This window comes from Beauveria bassiana (genome assembly GCF_000280675.1).
Source record: "Beauveria bassiana ARSEF 2860 unplaced genomic scaffold BBA_S00001, whole genome shotgun sequence".
Classification (NCBI taxonomy): Eukaryota; Fungi; Ascomycota; class Sordariomycetes; order Hypocreales; family Cordycipitaceae; genus Beauveria; species Beauveria bassiana.
This window is the reverse complement of record NW_007930836.1, coordinates 111455-130614: the sequence shown is the minus strand read 5'-3', so window position 1 is coordinate 130614 and position 19160 is coordinate 111455. Positions and strand designations below refer to the sequence as shown.

Genomic DNA, 19160 nt, shown 5'->3' with positions numbered 1-19160 from the left:
CTGTCAGGGCATCTGACACGTGTAGGAGCTAACATGGAATTATTCTGATATGTGCGAGTGCCTTGACAGCCTTACTAGACAGCGAGGAAACATTGTGCGCCAGTGCCATGTCAGAAAACAACCCTCTCCCGTGTAGGGAACCACGAACCACGGAACTTAGCTGTGACACGGTAATGCAGGTACCAAAAGACCCTGACCGACGCTAACCCGGTTTGATCAAACCTATCTAAATAAGTGCGCAAACTGGAGCCGCCCTAATAAGTGTCAAACTCGTCTCACGAGGCGCCCAACTCCTCCGTTCCTGTGTCTCGCGAGGCGCCCGACGCTTGACAATGCAAACTCTCCGCCCTCATTGACGCTTCTGAATGCCCAACAGTGTCGAATAAAAGCCGCCGCAGCGGCACTACCAGTCATTACTTTGTTTGCTCTTTTACAATGCCTATCTGCCCACACACTCCTTTCGCAAAGCTCACACTCCTTTTGCAAAGCTCACACTCACTCAGCGCCCGCACTGCACCGCTTAAACAAAACCCCTAACCCCACGATGCCCTCAAACACCGCCTCTCTCGCGACCACGGCCCTCCTCGTCCACGCCGTCGCCGCCGCCGTCGCCGGCACACAAGTCTGGGCGACGCCCCACGACAGCTACTCTTCCTCGATTGGCGTACTGGGCTGCAAGATCAACACGGACCGCGTCGCCTACTGGCCCGACACCGTCACCTGCGACAACATTTGCGTGTCGCTGAGCAAAGACGACCGCCAGCTCTACCTGCTGCGAATAGACCAGTCGGGCGGCGCGCACGACATTAGCTACGATGCCTGGAACTACCTCGTCACCGGCCAGTCCGCGACGGAGAAACCCACCGCCGGCGGTGCCATCGAGATGACGGCGCAGGCCGCCGATCCGGGCCAGTGCCGCAACCTCATTCGGACAGAGGGTGGCAGGCTGCCTCTCAGCGCCGCCAACAGCATGAACTACCTGGCGGCATGTCTGGGGGAATCGGGCAGCTGGGTCGGCAGCAATTTTGAGCTGTACAATGTGCTCGATCCCCTCTGCACCATGGGCCACGATGAGCAGTGCAAGCTCGATTGGCCCACGCAGAACCAGGCAGACTGCCCGCACCAGCTTGGCATGCCCAACGCACTCACGGGTGCTCCGGTATACAATATTCGCTATCCTAGTGGTGAAAAGGTGCTCGCGGGTGCGCCGGCGGCTCCCAACGCCCGTGACGAGGAGAACGCGGCCACGACGACATCAATCGCACGCTCTTTACCGGTTCTGGCTGGAGGCGCAGTTTTGCTAGCGATGCAGTAGCTGGCTCTTATTTCCCTTTGATTGCCACACTTCCTTTGGATATGCTGCAATCTTGCCAGTCAATGCAACGCAGCTATATATATACGCCATCTAGATACCCTGTTATATACACCAATACCTATATGATTTTAACACCACTTATCATTACCCAACACAAGCGACAACTTTGCTCCCATTCGTCAACTTTCCACGTGGAAAAATTGAATACCTATGTAAGGTATGTAGTCATAATAATTAGTAGACCCAATCGTGCCTCCACAAGACAACCAGGTTGAGGGCCAACAGGGCCTTGATGCTGCCTAGTTGGACTAGCGCCAAGCACTGCCCAGTGCCCACCGACATCCTCTGCCAACATTGGACGCGCATAATTAGACTCGTTCCAGTTGTCCCCAAGATGTCTCTCCCCTCTGTTTCGGGGCGTGGTATGATTCACGACATTCTACCACGCACACCATACACTACGCACCGAGGAGAGCGAGAATCAAAAGACGTCATTATTCTTCAGTTGATCGTTTTTGAGACCCTCACCCGCTAATTAGCGGCAACCGTTCTCCCCACCGTCTTCCAGCCTCGCTCATCCACGGTGGACCGTCCGTGCAGCGGGTCGCATTGCCCGCTCTGTTTCCATCCTACTCGTCGCGCGAATTGGCCATTTTTTTGCTTCCCTCTCCCTCGTCAATTCACCATCGCCAATTTGACGTACCCTTTCGACCCTGTCTCCTGCCGCGGAGGCACGGCCAGTCCGCGTGCGCGACGATGCCTATTCCGACAGATGCTACCGTCACGGCCTCGACGAAGGTCTGGTCGGCGACGACGACGGCGACAATCGCTTCCCCTGGGGGCGATGCGACCACCGATTTCGTGGTGCCGATGACGACGCCATTTTCGATGCCGCCAGGCTGCCTCGACTTTGACGGCGCTGCCATGTACACACAATTGCAACATTACGATTCAAGCGATCAGAACGTGACCCATCTGACGCGGAATTTCTACGAGATGGACACTCAGTCGTGCTGGCCCTCGGGCGTGTACAATGCCACCTACAGCCCGGCCGTCTGCCCGAGCGGCTGGACGTATTATAGCATTATGCCTGGCGACTACGACGAGCCGGTCACGGTTACGGAATCGCCTTCAGACGCTTCTACGGCTTATGCGACGACGTCGTACACAAATCAGATCTCTGCCGTCTGCTGTCCCAGGTGAGTACGGCGATGCGGTCCGCTACGGTATTGAAGCCAACATGTACTAATATACACGCATCAGCGGCTTCGAACTGTCCGTCTTAACATGGTCCACGGACACCAATATCGACCATGTCTGTTCCCGCACCGTCACCTCCGGCGAGCTCTCCATCATAGTCACCAATCAACCCGACGGTAGTCCTACGCTCTTCCAAGGCTCGGCCACCCTAATGATACCCACGCCAATGACCGTCTCCTGGAACGCGGAGGACGCCTCGACCCTAACACCCCAGCCGCCCGACATCCCCGTATACTCCTTTGCCCCTTCGTGGGTGCCGGGCCAGTCCGTGACCGTCTACGACAAGGTTCGGTACGACGACTCGCCCCGCAACAACCGCCTCGCGACGGGCGTTTTTGCCGCCGTCATTGCGGTGCCCATTGTGCTCTTCCTCGCCATCCTGGGCTGCTGCATCTGCTGCTTCCGCATACGCCGCCGGCGCGAGAAGCGCGAAATTGCAAAGGAGCAAGAGGAGTCGCAGGCGTTGGCCACGGAGCGCACGTCTACGCAGGAGCGCACGCCGAATCACTCTACAGATGGCGAAGCAGACACGGCGGAAGAAGAGGGCCCGGCAAGCGAGACGGTAGCGGCCGTCGCGGCAAGCCCCTCGGTCAACGCTCGTCAAGTGAGCGCTGATGTACAACGGCCTGCTGCTCAGGACCCTGCGGGAGGAAACACGAACGTGCACCCCTTGTCTGACATCTCAAAGCCCCCGTATCCAGGGCTGCCCTCGCAGGGATTCGATGGAATTGAAGAACCGCCGCCGTATGTCGAGGCTGCCCCAAGCTATCCGCTGCAGAGCAGCTCAGCAACAGCAGCACCGACCTCACCGACCCAAGATGGCACGACGCGCGACGAAACCATCAACAGACTAGCGACATGATATGATTTGCGACAAGACATATATCATTCATACATATTCATAGCAGTCACGCAACCAACGCATGGCTCACTGTAAATAGACAATCTGTACATACCGCCCCAATACCAAGTCCCGTCATTACTACTCGAAAATTATCAAGTCTCATTCTCCAAGAAATCTTTAAGCTTGTCGTCGAGCCACTTGACATCCTCGGGGTTTGAGCCTGGACCGCCGGCCCTATACAAGTCAGCAACGCAAATCCTCTCGCATCAGTCACAATTCATGGACAAGTTACCAGTGTCCCCAGATGGAGGGAAACGGGATACACTTTCCCCGACCCTCGCTCATGCACTTGACCTCGTCCTCGGAGTCTTCAGGCGGAAAGTACAGGTCCGTCTTGCCGGGGAGGACCAGCGTCTTGGCCTTGATGCCGGCCATGGCCTTTTCCAAGTCCTTGTCATACGGCGGCTGGTCGGAGCAGTCGGCCGCCTGCCAGGTATGCAGCATGTGCAGCATATTCTCCGGGTCTGAGCAAGACCCAAAAAAAAAAAAAAGCAACGTTAGCGAACAAACCACACCACATTTGACGAATTCGCGCCGGGGCAAAGTCGGACAAGATACCTTTGGAGAGCGCCCAGGCCTCCCAGAAATTCATCATAAAGTCCTCCAGGTCCTTGAACCCCAGCTTCGTCTCGTACAGCTGCTCCCGGTAAAACTGCTGGCTGAAGCCCCAGCCCGCATACACCCTCCCAAAGGCCTTGAGCCCTGCCACGCGCTCCTCGTCAGTCCACAGCGTATAACTTCCCACCTCGCCGCGCGCGCTCCCCGCGCTCGCAGCCCTCTTGGCTGCCAACAGCGCGCTCTTGACGCCCTCTAGGAACACCTGGTTATGAATCGAAGTGCGGGCGCTGCCGCAAAACGGCACACCGAGATCCATGAAATCCGGATACTGCGTCAGCCACTGGTACGTCTGCCCCGCGCCCATGCTCCAGCCCAGCACGGCGCGGGCGTGCGTGACGCCGAGGCCCTCGGTCACGAGACGGTGCTGCGCGGTGACGTTGTCCTTGACGGTGACGTCGGGGAACTTGGCGCCAGCGCGGCGTTCGCGCGTGTTGGAGGGGCTGACGGACTGCCCATTGCCGATGAGAGCCGGGATGATGATGAAGTACCGGGCCGGGTCGAGGGCCTTGCCCGGGCCGACGAGCCACTCGTTGTCGGAAATGGATCCGGAGAACCAGCTCGGGTAGATGATGGCGGGATTGGACCGCGCGCCAAAGGTCTTGTAGGCGATAAATGCGGAGGGGAGTACGGCGCCGGAGGAGAGGCGAAAGTCGCCTAGGTCAAAGGTGCTGTAGTCGTCGTTGGAGGTGGCCATGGTGGTGTTGAGGTTGGTTTGCCTGGGTTAGGTGGGATCTGACAATTGACTAGAGGAAGATTGGGGGGGGGAGAAAGGAGGACGAAATAGATGGTTTGATGGACACTTGAAGACAGCGCTGGCCGAGTAACCTGACTTTTTTTACCTAATGAGTATTATTTTGTATACACTGGTCGACCCCTCAATCGCAGGTCGCAACGGCCAAGATGCGGGGAAGCGGGCAAGTGGGCGATGACAAAAAGACGCCGCTCTAGTTTCCAACCATGCATGCTTTTACTTTATTGCTCTAATCATCCTCCTGTTCAAATTGACTGTTTCGACTTTCAAAAAAAAATTGTTCGTGTAATTCTCAATCAGTTTCATACTCCGGGTTGACCTCTTTGGTTTTACTGGTATAACCCCAACTTTCTTGGCGAGTCGCCCTCGAGCATCACCCACACCCACACACGACATATCCCGGATCTGAGCCCGACATCCCGGGGGGTGGTGGACATACCAAACCAAGCAGCAAAAAGTTTCACGAGGCAATACAACAACTTGCTTGAATTAGTTATGCAGCGGCGGCGCTGCCCCTTTTTCCATATTATCCCATTCAAACTACCCCCAATTGTCTAAGCGTGAGATTATCTCGGCAAATATGAACCCAAAAAAGTGCCTTGCATCCAGGTACTTTCTTTTTTTCCCTCACCAACATTCCTGTCCCCCCAAATCCATGTCCTTTTTCCCTCCGTCATCAAGCAATGCCCGTCTCGCCGATAATATACCATCCACAGTCCTTGAACTGGACATTCCATCTTGTCCGTTCTACTTTTGTATCTTCTCGTCCGTCGTCATTGTAAAATAAATTAGGCTATGCACAAAAAAAAACCCCTAGTTGGCCCAGATCCTGACAATCTGATCGACGCCACCAGTCGCAATAACGCAGCGAATCTGCGCATTGTCTCCCTCGAGCTTCTTCACAGCGCCGCCGTCCGCACCGTCGCCATGCCCGGCTGAGCCTCCATTCGTAGCAGGTGCATCCTTGACGATGCCGGGCGCCCACCGCAGGCATTTGACAAAGTGCCCGTGCGCGTCTGACAGCGTTTTGACGCACTTGGCTTCTTGCGCGAGGTCCCAGCAGCGTATTGACTTGTCGTCGGCTGCCGACAGTAGATATTTGCCGCTTGGGTGGAATACGAGTGCATTGATCCAGTTGTCGTGCCCGATGAGCACTTTCAGACACGTCCCCCGTGAATCCCACAGCCGGATGGTCTTATCACGGGAGCCCGTCGCGACAAACTCGGCGGGGCTGCTCAGCGGCGGGGGCTTCTTGAGCCCGGCTATCGAGGCCAAGTGCTGATAGGCAGATGGTGGCGCGAAAGCGCAGCATTGCACAACGTGTTCGTGGCCAATGAGGGTGGCTTTCGTTTCTGGGTTTGGAAGCGTGAGGTCCCATAATCTTCCCATATGATCTGCACTTGTAGATATCAGGTAGTTGCCATCCGGCGAGGGACAGACGTCTCTGACCCAATCAGCGTGTCCTGATAACGTTTTGACGCAGTAACCTGTCGTTGTGTCCCAAATCTTCAGTGTTTTGTCACCGCTGGCGCTCACAAGCATGTTCCCAGAAGAAAACACGCCAGCTGATCCAGATAGTATAAACCGTACTGCACTGACACTATGATCGTGGCCGGATAGTGTTCGAATATTTTTATAGCCGTCTGCAGGGTCCCAAAGTTTAATCGTCAAGTCGGAACTGCAAGAGGCCAGCAAGGTAGCTGTCTTCGGGCCACCATAGTCGAGGTCTAGTACCGCTCTGGTGTGGCCTTTGATGGTTTGCTCAGCTTCACCAAGCTCCCAGTCCCAGATCTTAATTGTGCAGTCGTCTGATCCCGACGCGAGCGATGTGAATTTGGGGTGGAAAGCCACGCAATTGACGGGGTCACGGTGACCCTCCATGCTATGTCGTGCTGGGGCTCGTGGCAACCAGGATGCGGGATCGGTATTTCGTTTTGAAATGGATGTCGGCGTAGCATTGTCGAGTTCGGTCTGTAGTTGTGCGTTTCTCGTCTCGAGCTCCATAATCTTGGCCTTGTCAGCATTCGACACTCGGAGACATGCATTCTGTCGCGAGCTTGCCTACCCTTTTTTGTAACCGCACGATGCTCGTCCACTTCTTCTCCAGCAGTGACTCGTACTTTTTGGCCGTGGCCGCATCGTATATATCCTCGCCGAGCGACAGCTCCTCGCGGAGGGCCGCTGCGCTGCTTTGTAGGCCGTTGGCCGAGAGGTAGGCTATTATGGACTTGTGTCTGTACGCGCGACATTGTTAGTTAGCAAAGCTGGGGCCCCATTCAGATCCGATCGGGGGCATCTGGTTATGCACAAACAGTTCTTCGGCTTGCCGCGCAGGCAAGGTGCGACTCATTGTGGCGGTGTGCTAGCAGCAGCCCTCTGGCGAGGTGGTGGTATCGGTCGCGGCACTAAGGGGGGGGGGACTGTTTCTATCGTGAGAGCGCGGGTTCTGCCAGAGGTCACCCCGCGAGGCAATTCGCTCCTGAATTCGCGTGCTCCCCTCGTTCTGTGATGCCGGGTGTCGTGTGAAGCGGTCAAGGAGGGGCTGCCCGCGCGGAGTGGAGGTGGAGGGGACGGGAGCAAGGGAGGATGGTAGGTAATTAACTAGTGTTGGAGATTGAGACGTAGTGCGCTTCGGAAGCTGGCTGGCGATGGCGTCGAGAGGCTGCTGTTGGATATGCAAAGAGGTTTGTGGGATAGAATGGGCTTTTGTTGAAGAAAGAGAAATATTACAGGCGGTCCGGGCAAAGAGATGGATGGTTTGTTGTCTCCGTGTCCTCTACTGAATACCTATAACTAAGGTAAAGCATCGCCGCCAACAATTCAGTGGCCGCCTGGTCAACCAAGTCCCCCATCAAATGCGCCACTAAAGTCTTGCCGGCCCCACATGTAAATATCCGTTTACGTACATATACAAAACTGGAGGAGTGCTTCATCATCATCAGCCGTTGCATTACCATGCACGCTTGCTATCGCCTGTTACAGAGCGCATCGCGCTACGGACTGTAGCAGACAAAAGATTACATATCTTTTCTACCTACGCTCGGGTATATCCGTATCCTGCACTACTCGGGGGCCGTCAAAGCCGGGCATCTCGCTACTGTCTGGGCTGAGCAGCGACACCTCGTCCGCATTTCCGTGGCCTGCTTCAATTTCCTCCTCTGGCACCGCGACCAACATGTGGTCACTCGCCCAGCTCGTCGTCCGCGGTCTTGCCGGCCCACGCTGCAACGCCTTGACCTGACTCGTAGCGATGGACGGGCTGAGCAACGGCGAGAGGGCTTTTGGTGAACTGTCTGGTGGCGAATATCTCTGAGGGTTGCGCGCGGCGTCCCCAACGCCGGCTAATGTCTCGCGCGGCGCGTTGAACGAGTTGCGCTTCGCCCTGTACTCGTCGTACTGAGTGTCTCGCTGGTGATGGTACGGCGTGGTGTCCAGCACATCCATGCTGACAGACTCATTCACCGATCTGGTGCTCAATCTGACTGATCTCAGCGAATTGCGTTTGTTTGCGGGGAGATGTGATATGTTGCTCGGAGTTGACAAGTCGTTGAAGCCGTAACCCTTGACGTTGGCCGGATGTGCATAGTCATCGTACGCGGCAAGGCGGCGGTAGGCGAGGAAAGCGTATATGGTCATGGCACCAGTCAAAAGACTATTTCATGCAGTGTTAGCATGTAACTTCAGCCATGCCAGAGCCACCCGTTTGAAACGCGCAACTTACATGAGAAGACTATCCAGACCGATGCCGATGAGGGAGTACTTTTCCTCGCTCAGCGTTATATACACGGCAACATCGAGCGCGAGAATGGCAAAAGCGCATGTAGCCTTGATGACGTGCGTAAATAGCATTGTCCACGGCGTCAGCGACTCGGTGTAGTATCGTGCAATGTCAACAAATGTGCACAAAGAGGCGACCAACGACATGGCGATATTCGTAGCCTCCCACCTTTGCCCTCGTCAGCGTTCCCGTTATAGCATGCGCATGGATCCGCCCTGTACGTACGCATATTCTATCGTCGGCTTCTTTCCTGCTTTGACCTTGTCATCGTGGTGTTGCATTGTGTTTCCGAATCGCCATGCGAATAGACCCATCATGGCCATTGTCAAGAGAAGCTGAGAAGCCCATATCGGGGCAAGAAGCTTGATCCGCCATTGGGCTCGCGCAAACTGCGCCTGAGATTTGTGAAGAGCCATGCGGCCGGCCTGTAATTCGAGACCTTGACCAGCCTCTTGTATGCCAAAAGCATGCAAAATATTGAAATAAGACAGTCAAGTCATGGACAGAGAATAGCATGGGCGACCCCCGCGCTGATGTACGCTGACCTGGCGAACCAAACGCCTTTTATCGAAAAATCAGCCGTGGCCGCAGGGTCGGTCACCGTCTCCGGAACAGTCCATACAAGACGCACGAAAAAAGCTATTTGGCACCCAATACTACAGCTATTCCACGCGGAGCCACATGGCAGCCTTACAACGCTTTCTTGACGACCCCGATGCACCCCGACATGGCTGCTGGTGAGCCCTGAGGCTTAGCAGCCATGGGAGGTGGAGGGGTCAAAAAGAGCTGCAAGCGACGGCCCTTTTGGGGCTGAGCAGCTTGGGATGGTGCACACTAACGAGACGCCATGGCAGATTCGAGTCCTTGGGGACCCATGTGTGAACATATCACATGGTATACGTGATGCGATGGCAAGATCATCTTTGGCCTCAAGCTTGTATCTGTGGGTTGGAACCTACAACCTCTATTTTGCCGCACCCAGGCCGCGTGAGGACATTGTAATTGTTGGACAGCAAGGTACAAATGCAATAGTTACAGCATCTTTCTTTGAATGAAATGCGATACCAACGGGTCAACACAGCGGTCTCTTTGTGGCATTTCAGCGACCCGCCGAGGCTGACTGCCATGCGCCCAAGTGGGTGTCAAAATACACGGCTGGCTCTCTCACAGCACACACTATTTATATATTAAAGTTAAAAAGGCGGCCACGTTCTCAATAGTTACACTCTTTTCAAAAATTAACAGGCAGCCATTATTCCGGTATCCGCTTGGCTCCTCCCAGGCAACAAGAATAAGCGCGCACAAGCTGTGACCGCTGTTTCTACCTGTCAGTGGCCAGGGCTAATATATTTAGCATCCACTCCGTAGAATGACGCCTTTACCGCGTCCCTAAATTTAGCGTCCCGCTAGCAACTAACATCTTTTGGGGCCCTGCCGCCAACGTGGTAAATGGGGTTCTTGGGCAGCCTTGTAGCCGACTGCGCGGGTCTAAAATCAATCTTAATCAACGTCAAGGGCATGCTGATGGGGTTATGGATCGACAGCATGTAGTAAGTTTATCCACCATTCTGCATGTCCAAGTATACTATTTGGGGGGACATTGAGGGTGAGATATGCCGCCGTTGGCCAAATCGAGGACCCTGGTCGGCTCTTGGCTTCGGTACCGAGGCAGGTGTGCGCAGCTATAATTGTATACATGGGGCCATTTTTTTCTAAAGTGAACTGCGGCTCTGTTTCTTATATTATCGCACCTTTTTTTTTCTTCTTTTCGAAAAATGCAATGACAGTAAGCGGTATGTGCAGCCCTGGTGAATTTCACGCGATGCAGGCCCCCGTTTCATTTTTTTTTTGCGTGGAACTGCCGAGTCAATAGCTGCAATGTGTACGGCTGTCGCTCATAGCCAGCGTACCTGGGGAAGCCAATGCAAAGACCAAAGTAGAACTAGAAAAAAGAGGCAAGTGGTAGCCGCTTCGATGATGTTGTCGCAGTAAAAAGAAAAAAAAATTGTAAATATTTGTGCAGACTGCGAAATGTGTTTGCTTCACCAGGTGCAGGGTATACAAGCGTGTAAGGCAGTTTAAACGCAACACCAACCGCTGCTGCGGCTGTAAATTGTAAACTCTTGACAGAAAAGGCAAGCGGGTTGTGTATCGGTCAACATTATTAGAAATATACCTGTCTGGCAAGCAATTTGTGAATTTTAATACAGTAATTGTACATCTCTGAGCATCCGATAAAGACCATGCTTAAGAGAAGTGAACGCACACAGCAAAGTATAAATTATATTAGTCTATGAGACTGGGAAAGGGAATCCATCCGGCAAATCATATCAGTAAAGGCTATCTGTGCCTCTGCTGCTCAGCAACAAGAGATTCCCTGCTGGTTTCTTTGCCCCATTCTCTTTCGACCATTGACTGCTTAGAGACCGGCGGAGAGGTTGGGCTGGCTGACGGTGTCGGCGTTGAAAGGAACGATGTTGCCCTTGCCGTCGGTCATGGCAGGAGTCTCGACAGTGACTGAGTTCTCGTCGGCTGCCTGGCGGGGAGCTGCCACAAGAGAATAGTTAGCAAAGATTCTTCAGTCCTTCTTTTATATTCTCAGCCCTGCAGCCCCTTGTAGGGACTTCGACTTACCAAGGGGGTTGGCCATGACGGCGGCAACCAAAGCAAAGAGAGTAATGGCAGTGAAGTGCATGTTGAAAGATGTGGGTAGAATAAAAATTATCTGAGAAAAATAGAAAGATTGAGAGAATAGAAGAACGAATGAAGAACGACTTTGTTGATTAAAGAAGAATGAGCCAACAAGATAAATATCTACAGGAACAAGACTTGATTAATATATTCTACAACCGTATACGTCGCGCGATTATGCAGGAGGGCACAGTTCGAGCCATTGTATGCCTTCACGGACCGTATCTGCGGCTCGGAAGCTGGACGAGCCGTCGCCATGTGCCAAGGTTGACAAAAGACCAGGCCAAAACCGGCCGATGTCGAGACCAGACCACGACCGGACTCGAGATGACAAAAAGGGGACCACCCCCCTTCAAAAGCAAGTAGTGAAAGAACTAGGCTGTGTGGGCATCAAGTCTAAAAAAATCCCCAAACCGGCCCTTGTATGTATGCCCGTCAAGTTTCAAGTCCGCCACCCCAAGCGTCATGCGTGGCCTGGGATAGCGAACAAGCTTTCCTGGCTGCGAGATTGGACATGGGGGAAGACTGGGGCTTGGCATCTGCGTTGATGTGTGAGAGGTGTAGATCAGATGGCTTGTACAGCATGATGCCGTTATGGAGGCGTTCGAGGCCCTCGCCCGGTTCAGGCATCTTGCGGTGACAGAAAACCTGAATCAGCCACTGAGGGATGTGAAACGCGGGCTTGCTTCACCTGATGCCTTGGGACCACAAAATGCCCGAGCCCGGGCCCAGAGGTACAGATGAATAGATTTGAAATGATTCGTTTTACGAGGCGGGGGCGGGTGGTTTTGGACGAGGGAGGAATGGTATAAATTGCCTCTCGGGCCGTGCTGCTCCAGGTTTTGTACTTGGTATCATCGGCGTGTTGATCGGCATCTTTGGGACAGGGCCAAGAGGGCGTAGTTGAAAGCGTCTGGTGTGATTGAGACTAAATCTGGGACAAGAATATGAAATGGACTGATCATACATCCTCTTCAACATATTTTATCACTTGCTGCTTGGAACATAGTGGCGGAGTGCACTGCACGACGTATCAGTAAAGCCGTAAGCACAGTGTGCCAAACTGTGCCGACTGTGCTTACAATGCGTAGTAATAGAGCAAGCTTTACTGGCGAGGCACCCACCACCATAAACCTCAGCCAAATCTAGAGCCAATATGCATCTGAATTGCCCACGAAAAAGCAAACAAATCCACAGGTTCACTGCCAAGTGGCCTGCTCGGAGCGAGTTTATAGCTCAACCAGCTATGAGCGGCGATGCATCGCGGGGTTCATGATCAAGGTGGAGCCGACATCTCGTGCAGCCTCTCTGTTCCCCTCTTTCTCCCCCGCAGTGCCTCTCACCTCCCCGGCGTTCTGTTTGCATTCAACCCTCTCTCCAAACAACACGAGTCCGGGGGAAAAGAGAAGCTCAACGACCTTTGCGAATACCGGGCGGTCGAGAGCCTCCATCTTCTTCCCTGTGCTCCCGGATTTCAGCTCTATAGAAAAATCAGAAAAATTCTCTCGCTTTTGCCGCGTCTCTTCTTCGTTTCCCTCCGTGCATCTAAAACGTTTGGGCACCACCTAACAAAGAAAAACAAAAACAAAAGAGGGCCATGGCTACCGTCGAACACTGCCTGATGTGCTTCGAGGCGCTCGACGCCGCACTTAACAAGACCAAGGCCCTGTCTCTAGACGAGCTGCGCGCGTCCTGGGCCGTCTACAACAGCGCAACCGCCCCCGCGTTGGCCTTTTCGCCCAAGGACCCTGCGCTGCAGCGCGTGGCCGCCGACAGCGATTCCGCCTCGGCCTCGTCCTCGTCGACAACCTCCATCGGGGCCTCGACGCCCGCCACGTCCGCCTCCTCCCTCACGCCCGCCCCCGTCACCTCTGCGCCGCTCTTTGTCACTTGGAACACCTTTGACAACGACAACGATGACGACGACGACGAGGCTGACAAGGACGCCGTCTCGCTCCGCGGCTGCATCGGCACTTTTGAGAGCCAGCCGCTCGCGTCCAGCCTAGCCGAGTACGCGCTCATCTCGGCCCTGCAGGACACACGGTTCGCGCCCATTTCCAGACGCGAGCTGCCGTCGCTGCAGGTCGCCGTGACGCTGCTCACCGACTTTGAGGAGGCGGCCGACGCGCACGACTGGGACATTGGCACGCACGGCATCCGCCTCTCTTTCCACGACAAGGGCCGCCGCTACGGCGCCACCTACCTGCCGGACATTGCCGCCGAGCAGGGCTGGACAAAGGACGAGACGCTGTTTAGCCTGGTGCGCAAGGCGGGCTGGACGGGCAGCCGCGGGCGATGGACGGAGCTCGACCTCAAGGTGACGCGGTACCAGGGCAAAAAGCGGTCGCTAAACTACGACGAGTACAGGGCGTGGAAGGATTGGGCGGCGAAGCAGGCATAGACGGGGAATGTCTCGGGGCTTTTTCTTTTCTCGATAGAGGATAGAGCCGCTGATTGTGTGTTTTTTTTTCTTTTTTTTTCTGTTGCATGTCTTTGACCTATTGTTTTGACGTGTTATTTTCAGGCGTTTAGGAGTTGCAAGCACATTGCTGATCAAAATCGTGTCAGCAACACAAATGCATGTTCGGCCGCAGGGGGGGAGAAGAAGCCCCTTCAGGTCAAGCCCGCCAAGCCGGCAGATTTCCATCATTTCAGATTTTTTAGATTCTTGCTCAAGTTGAGCATAATTGATACATTTATGGTTTACTTGATATATAAAAACGCGTGATATAGGTGTGGCGCCGATATATCAAGCGCCACGCCGTTGGGGATGAAATAATCCGGAACAGGGGCTGCGGCTGACGGCACGGCGGTGAAGTGGTGGGTATGAGCCTCTTTTGCTGTCCCTGATTCTAATACTATTCATTATTCAATTCCGCTTGTGAGTCGAAGAACCTTTCCTGCCTCTGTAGTGGTTCGTCGGGCCGTAGCCACCCGCTTTCACGAGCTCTTGGCCGCGCACGTCGCGCACGGCCGCGCCACGGCGTCATTATCCAGTCATTACTTGGCTTATGGATTAGCTATTGCCGCCAGGTGCCGATACGCACGCAGCTCGTCAGTGACGCTTCGTCTTTTGGTAGGTGGTCAGATATTTATGTCTGCATGTTGTGAGTGCTGCCGCTGGTATCGTATTCGGAAAGTTGGTGAGAATCTTCTAATCAGAGCTAGTTTACCATCTAGTCATGTCTCAACCATGTCATCAACGCCGTCAGTCTCGAAGCCCGTCACGGGGGCGGACCCCAGAGGGCACTTCTTTGACCTTGGCAATGCTTGTTTTGCTAAACAGCGGCAACTGGCGTTCCACGGACATGTTATGGAATATCGTTTAGAACCTCCCTTTCCACCGCAAAGCAGTCCACAGTTGTTCAGGCTTTATCACGCCCATCCCACGCCATCAAGTCATTCCCGCCCTTTCCTGAGCCACCCTCATCACTGCCAAGCCTGCCAAGCCTGACGGTCCTAATCCCGGCCAACTCGCCGCATCTACAACGGTCTCATCTCTACAGTTAGCCGCGATGACTTGCCGCTCTAAACCCCCCGCCGTCCGTTACTGATGGGTACATTCTTCGTCCTTGCGTATCAAAACTTGCCAAGAGAGCCGCGGCTACGCGGCTTTAAGCAATGCACAATACAGCGAGAACAGTGGAGAAGCTCGACCTGAACTATTAGAACGGCGCAGTAAAATGGCAGCCACAAGGTAGACGTCCCAGACGAATAGAAATCAAGCTCGCGGGGGTAAGAATGAACCAGTAGCATTAGGCAAGGTCCAAGTGGTTAATGAATCGAAAAGTCAGCATTCGAGTTGGTGGATTTACCGATTGACTAATTGCTTACAACTGGGCCAATGTGACCACATGGCAACAAGGAGAAACCACAATGGTCGATCGATAAAAGCAAATAACAAAGAAAAAAAATGGAAAAAGATCAGCGGCAATTGCGTAGAAAGCAAAGTTTCATTGCCGATGGGATCCAAAAAGGTGCCATCGGCCAAAGGAGCCGAGCCTTACATACAACGCCACCCACCTACCACCAGACTAGCGACGGCGCCGTCTTCTCGTTCAACATGACAGAAGAGTTTGAGTGTGACGCGTAATGCAGGTACAGAAATGGCGGCTAATGGAATCTTGCTCGTTCTTCTCATCATTTTTAAACTTTTCGGCTACTCGAAAAATACAGCGTCATAGCTCTCCACTGCTTCTTGAAAAAGGGCACGCCGATAACAAGCTCCATGTTCCATCCGACGGCAAGCTACCGTTTTTTTAGTTCTTCAACTTACGAATGCTACCTTTGCTAGAACGGTAAGACAGGGAGGATCGGCAACGATGACAAGCTTATATTCACACCCGGCCTCGGGATGTGTCTGAACTTTGCCTGCTGCCAACTGAACTAGTGTGTGCTAGTAGTAGGGGGACTTGCCGCATCTGCGAAAATCTGACTGGAATATTCTTTGTAACGCTTCGTCATTCTACCAATACGACTGGTAATAATTTGGGTCTTAAACTACGGATACTTTGCGAGCTAAACATGGCGGGAACGGTGCACCCGAGCTTCCGAGACTTGTCTCTGATGAATAGGTTCTAAATTATGTAAAAAGGTCGTCTGGGCGTGGGTAGGCAGCTTATATGATTGGCTGTGACTTTTTAAGCAAGTCTATGATTCACTCTTCAGCTTATTACTTGCACTCTCTTGAGTCAATTGTCAGCTTGTGCCGCTGCGCTCTTCTGCATCAATCTTCAGCTGGTCTGCAGTGCTCACTCACATCCTGCACTCATTCAAACCCCGTTTCGCGCTCTTCAATATCCCCCTTCCGCGGTCTTCAGCTCCTGCAGTGGTACTCCTCAGCTCCCTTCAATACCTACTTTCTGCAGCGTTCCAGCGCTCGGATTTGGTGGCTTGGGAAGATCTTGAGGGCCACCTGCCAAGATAGGAAGCTTCTTCGACAGCTCCCCCACACTCGCCGGAACTATGGTTGCAATGTACAACTACCTCACTCTGCACTACCTTGTTCCCGGAGAGACTCTCCATTCATTGAAAGACTTTGATGTTTTAAAGTTTTTCGTTTTCCGTATATAAACCTGCCAAATCACCCAGTCTCTCTGGGCTTTCTTCGCATATCAAACCACTTTCACAAATCATTTTCCTCTTACAAAATGAAGGCATCTTTTCTGGCTCTTGCCGCTGTTGCACCCTCGACCTGCCTGGCTGGCATTGGTCATACCTGGTCCATTTCGACGCCTGCCACAGGTCTCAAGGACATTACCTTTGGGTTTGGCGTCTCCCAGGCCGCCCACAAGCGAGGCTACTACTTTGCCAACCAATTCAAATTCCAGAATATCCAAGAAGTCAGCTACACGGGTGTCCAGCCGCAGACGGACAGCAACGGCAAGGCATACATCCGCGGCGTCTTCTCCTCGTTCCAAAAGGGCACCACCTCGAAGCACCCCAACTGCAGCGACGGCGCCGACGGCGGCGCCGGTGTCAGCTGCGCCGTCACCCTGCAGGTCAAGGACTTTGGGGGCCGGTTCGACTGTGTCATTGAGAATATTGGCGGTACCAAGTGGCGCGGCACCCTGAAGAACAGCGCGACGGGCCAGACGGCAGTCATTGGCGAGTTTACCCAGCCTGCCGGTGCCGGTGGCATCGTCGGCAACCAGGTCGGCTTCCTCGAGTACTTTCTCGCCAACGGAAACCCAAACTTCAAGTGCTCCGACCAGTTCAAGACGCAGGTTGATTACTACTTTCCGACTTCCAAGACAGCGGGCGCCGGCAAAGGCACGATTAACAAGCCTTACCAGTATGGCAGCTGCATTGATAAGCAGGGATTCAGCACCACTGCTGGCCCCAACTACTGGACAGTTCATAGCGGCTTCTAAGAGGCAATAGGGTATCTGCCTTGCAAAATATAGTTTCAGATGTGGTTGGATGAGATGTTGAATACAAAAGGCAGTACCTCGACGCGTGTCAACTCTCACAAGCCCACCATGTTTTGCTTCCTCTCATAAATTCCAGTTGCTTAAAGTGTTTACGTTATATCGAACAGTCGCCTCCGTCAAAAGAGAGGTTGTGGTTATCGTGCGTATCCACAAGTATATGCGCAGCCGTATAAGCGGCTTAACTCCGCGGCCACCCGCTATGAGCACCTATATTCATGATCTCTTATATACATACGAAAACTCCGAAATTAACAACAGTGTAGTAGTTAGTAGAGCTTAATTTATCTAGCTGTTTTCCCGGCGCCGACGTTGTACATAGAAGATTGTGGCGAGGGAGGCGGCAATTGAAGACATCATGGGGGTGAAGCGGTGCAGCGCTGGCAGGGAGAGAGTGTGGTTCTTGCTGGCGTGGCCGCGGCGATATAATCGGTATGTCGAAAATGCTAAAAAAGTCATTTGAACCTTGTATTTATTGCTGTTTAGGTCTACTCTTGTGATTCGGTTTCTCTTTTGATTTAATCTTGTGGTCGTCCAGTCCTGCTAAAGGGTAGGAATAAGTAGTACAGCGCCTTTAGGTAATTCTCAACAGCAATGTAAGGAACTGGTTGTGAATTGCTCCGAACAATCCTTATCAAAACACACCATCACGCTCACCATCATTAGAAAGGTGCCTCTACATCAGACAAGATGACGTTGCTGCGAGTACCTCACTGAACATGGCATGCAGCGATAAAGGGAGGATGGGGAAACCCAAGTCTCGCTACAGGATCTGTCGACTGTATTTGTAGGCGCAATCTTGCATGAGAATTGTAATAAGAGGGACCTGTGATTGCCCTGCTGCATCTTGAATCATGGCACTTACAAAAAAAAGTAATGAGAGGGGGGGCCCCTGTTTTTCAGGTGCGGCGGCCAAATGTTGCTCTGATGGGCCGTGACCTATCGGGCAACCCTTTGCAGGAGATGCGTCAGCCACCTGAGAAAAGACGCATCAGCCACCGGAGAAGAGACGCATCAGCCACCTGAGAAGAAAATAAAAAGACAAATTCTGGGGGATCGGGGCTGCATGCAAAACATCACTTGGACATTCACCCGCCATGATGCAGAGCACGGGCTTCCGCTACAACACGTTTTGGCGAACGAGGCAGGGTCTGTCCGTTTACATCTTGTCGTAAACGGTAAATCCCAGTTGCTTGTTATATTTGTTAGGGCTTGTTCGTTATAGGGCCACTTTTTGGTGAACCACTGTGGCGGTTCCAGTGTCTCATTCTCCCCTCAAAGTTCCCTCCCTGCATCGGCCAATCTGTTGCAGCAACGCCATTGTGCATTGAGACAGATGGCTTGATTTTTTGATTTAGTCAATTCGCATGTTATTGTTATATCTTTCTTCTTGTTCCGAGCCAGAGGAAAAGTCCGAGACACTGGCCTAGAGTCTGAGATCAAGGCATGACGCTAAAACAAAAGTAAGGGGTGAGCCAAAAAGGCGACGCAAGGACTTTCTTTCCCCACGTTCTGTTGCACGAGATAGTTTCTATCCTTTTCCCTGTTTACTTGTTATTTTTTTTTTTTCCTTTCTTCTCTGATTACTTGAATTATTTATTGGAGAGCCTTGATTCAAAAAAGCAATGTCAGTTGGTTCATGCAATTTACATCTGACATCACTACTTCATCTGCCAACCCACACCACCCCTGGACGCGGCCCTGATTAGCGATGCTATTAATCTAATTACTAGCTCTTTCGGTCCAGGGGACACGCGAGATAAAGGGTACTCTTCCTCGCTTGTCGTCTTTCTGATCACCAGCCAGTATCGGCACTCAAATATCCTTGTTCTCTCTTTTCTCTGTCTCGGAGACCTCCGTGCTTGATTGCTCCAGGCACTCGTCTCGCTTGTGCCTGCATCCCGCCGCATGAC

General features: G+C 53.1%; 8 protein-coding genes across 8 annotated transcripts; 4 read left to right on the top strand and 4 right to left on the bottom strand.

Moving 5' to 3' along the window:
* Positions 1–544: 544 nt before the first annotated feature.
* BBA_00044 (uncharacterized protein) lies at positions 545–1315 on the top strand (the record flags this gene model as incomplete). Its single annotated transcript, XM_008595141.1, has 1 exon — positions 545–1315. One exon carries the CDS (start codon positions 545–547, stop codon positions 1313–1315), a length of 771 nt encoding a protein of 256 aa, XP_008593363.1.
* Positions 1316–2071: 756 nt separating this feature from the next.
* On the top strand, positions 2072–3437 carry BBA_00043 (uncharacterized protein; the record flags this gene model as incomplete). Its single annotated transcript, XM_008595140.1, has 2 exons — positions 2072–2514; positions 2579–3437. The coding sequence occupies 2 exons, from the start codon at positions 2072–2074 to the stop codon at positions 3435–3437; spliced, it is 1302 nt and encodes a 433-aa protein (XP_008593362.1).
* Positions 3438–3571: 134 nt separating this feature from the next.
* BBA_00042 (homoserine acetyltransferase family protein) lies at positions 3572–4791 on the bottom strand (the record flags this gene model as incomplete). The annotated part of the gene is made up of 3 exons (XM_008595139.1): positions 3572–3653; positions 3712–3943; positions 4038–4791. 3 exons carry the CDS (start codon positions 4789–4791, stop codon positions 3572–3574), a joined length of 1068 nt encoding a protein of 355 aa, XP_008593361.1.
* An 870-nt stretch (positions 4792–5661) lies between these two features.
* Positions 5662–7198, bottom strand: BBA_00041 (WD domain-containing protein; the record flags this gene model as incomplete). Its single annotated transcript, XM_008595138.1, has 3 exons — positions 5662–6855; positions 6914–7082; positions 7161–7198. 3 exons carry the CDS (start codon positions 7196–7198, stop codon positions 5662–5664), a joined length of 1401 nt encoding a protein of 466 aa, XP_008593360.1.
* A 680-nt stretch (positions 7199–7878) lies between these two features.
* BBA_00040 (uncharacterized protein) lies at positions 7879–9042 on the bottom strand (the record flags this gene model as incomplete). Its single annotated transcript, XM_008595137.1, has 3 exons — positions 7879–8500; positions 8570–8794; positions 8852–9042. 3 exons carry the CDS (start codon positions 9040–9042, stop codon positions 7879–7881), a joined length of 1038 nt encoding a protein of 345 aa, XP_008593359.1.
* A 2003-nt stretch (positions 9043–11045) lies between these two features.
* On the bottom strand, positions 11046–11321 carry BBA_00039 (uncharacterized protein; the record flags this gene model as incomplete). The annotated part of the gene is made up of 2 exons (XM_008595136.1): positions 11046–11173; positions 11261–11321. The coding sequence occupies 2 exons, from the start codon at positions 11319–11321 to the stop codon at positions 11046–11048; spliced, it is 189 nt and encodes a 62-aa protein (XP_008593358.1).
* A 1593-nt stretch (positions 11322–12914) lies between these two features.
* Positions 12915–13718, top strand: BBA_00038 (AMME syndrome protein; the record flags this gene model as incomplete). Its single annotated transcript, XM_008595135.1, has 1 exon — positions 12915–13718. The coding sequence occupies one exon, from the start codon at positions 12915–12917 to the stop codon at positions 13716–13718; it is 804 nt and encodes a 267-aa protein (XP_008593357.1).
* Positions 13719–16467: 2749 nt separating this feature from the next.
* Positions 16468–17190, top strand: BBA_00037 (gp24-like protein; the record flags this gene model as incomplete). The annotated part of the gene is made up of 1 exon (XM_008595134.1): positions 16468–17190. The coding sequence occupies one exon, from the start codon at positions 16468–16470 to the stop codon at positions 17188–17190; it is 723 nt and encodes a 240-aa protein (XP_008593356.1).
* Positions 17191–19160: the final 1970 nt, after the last annotated feature.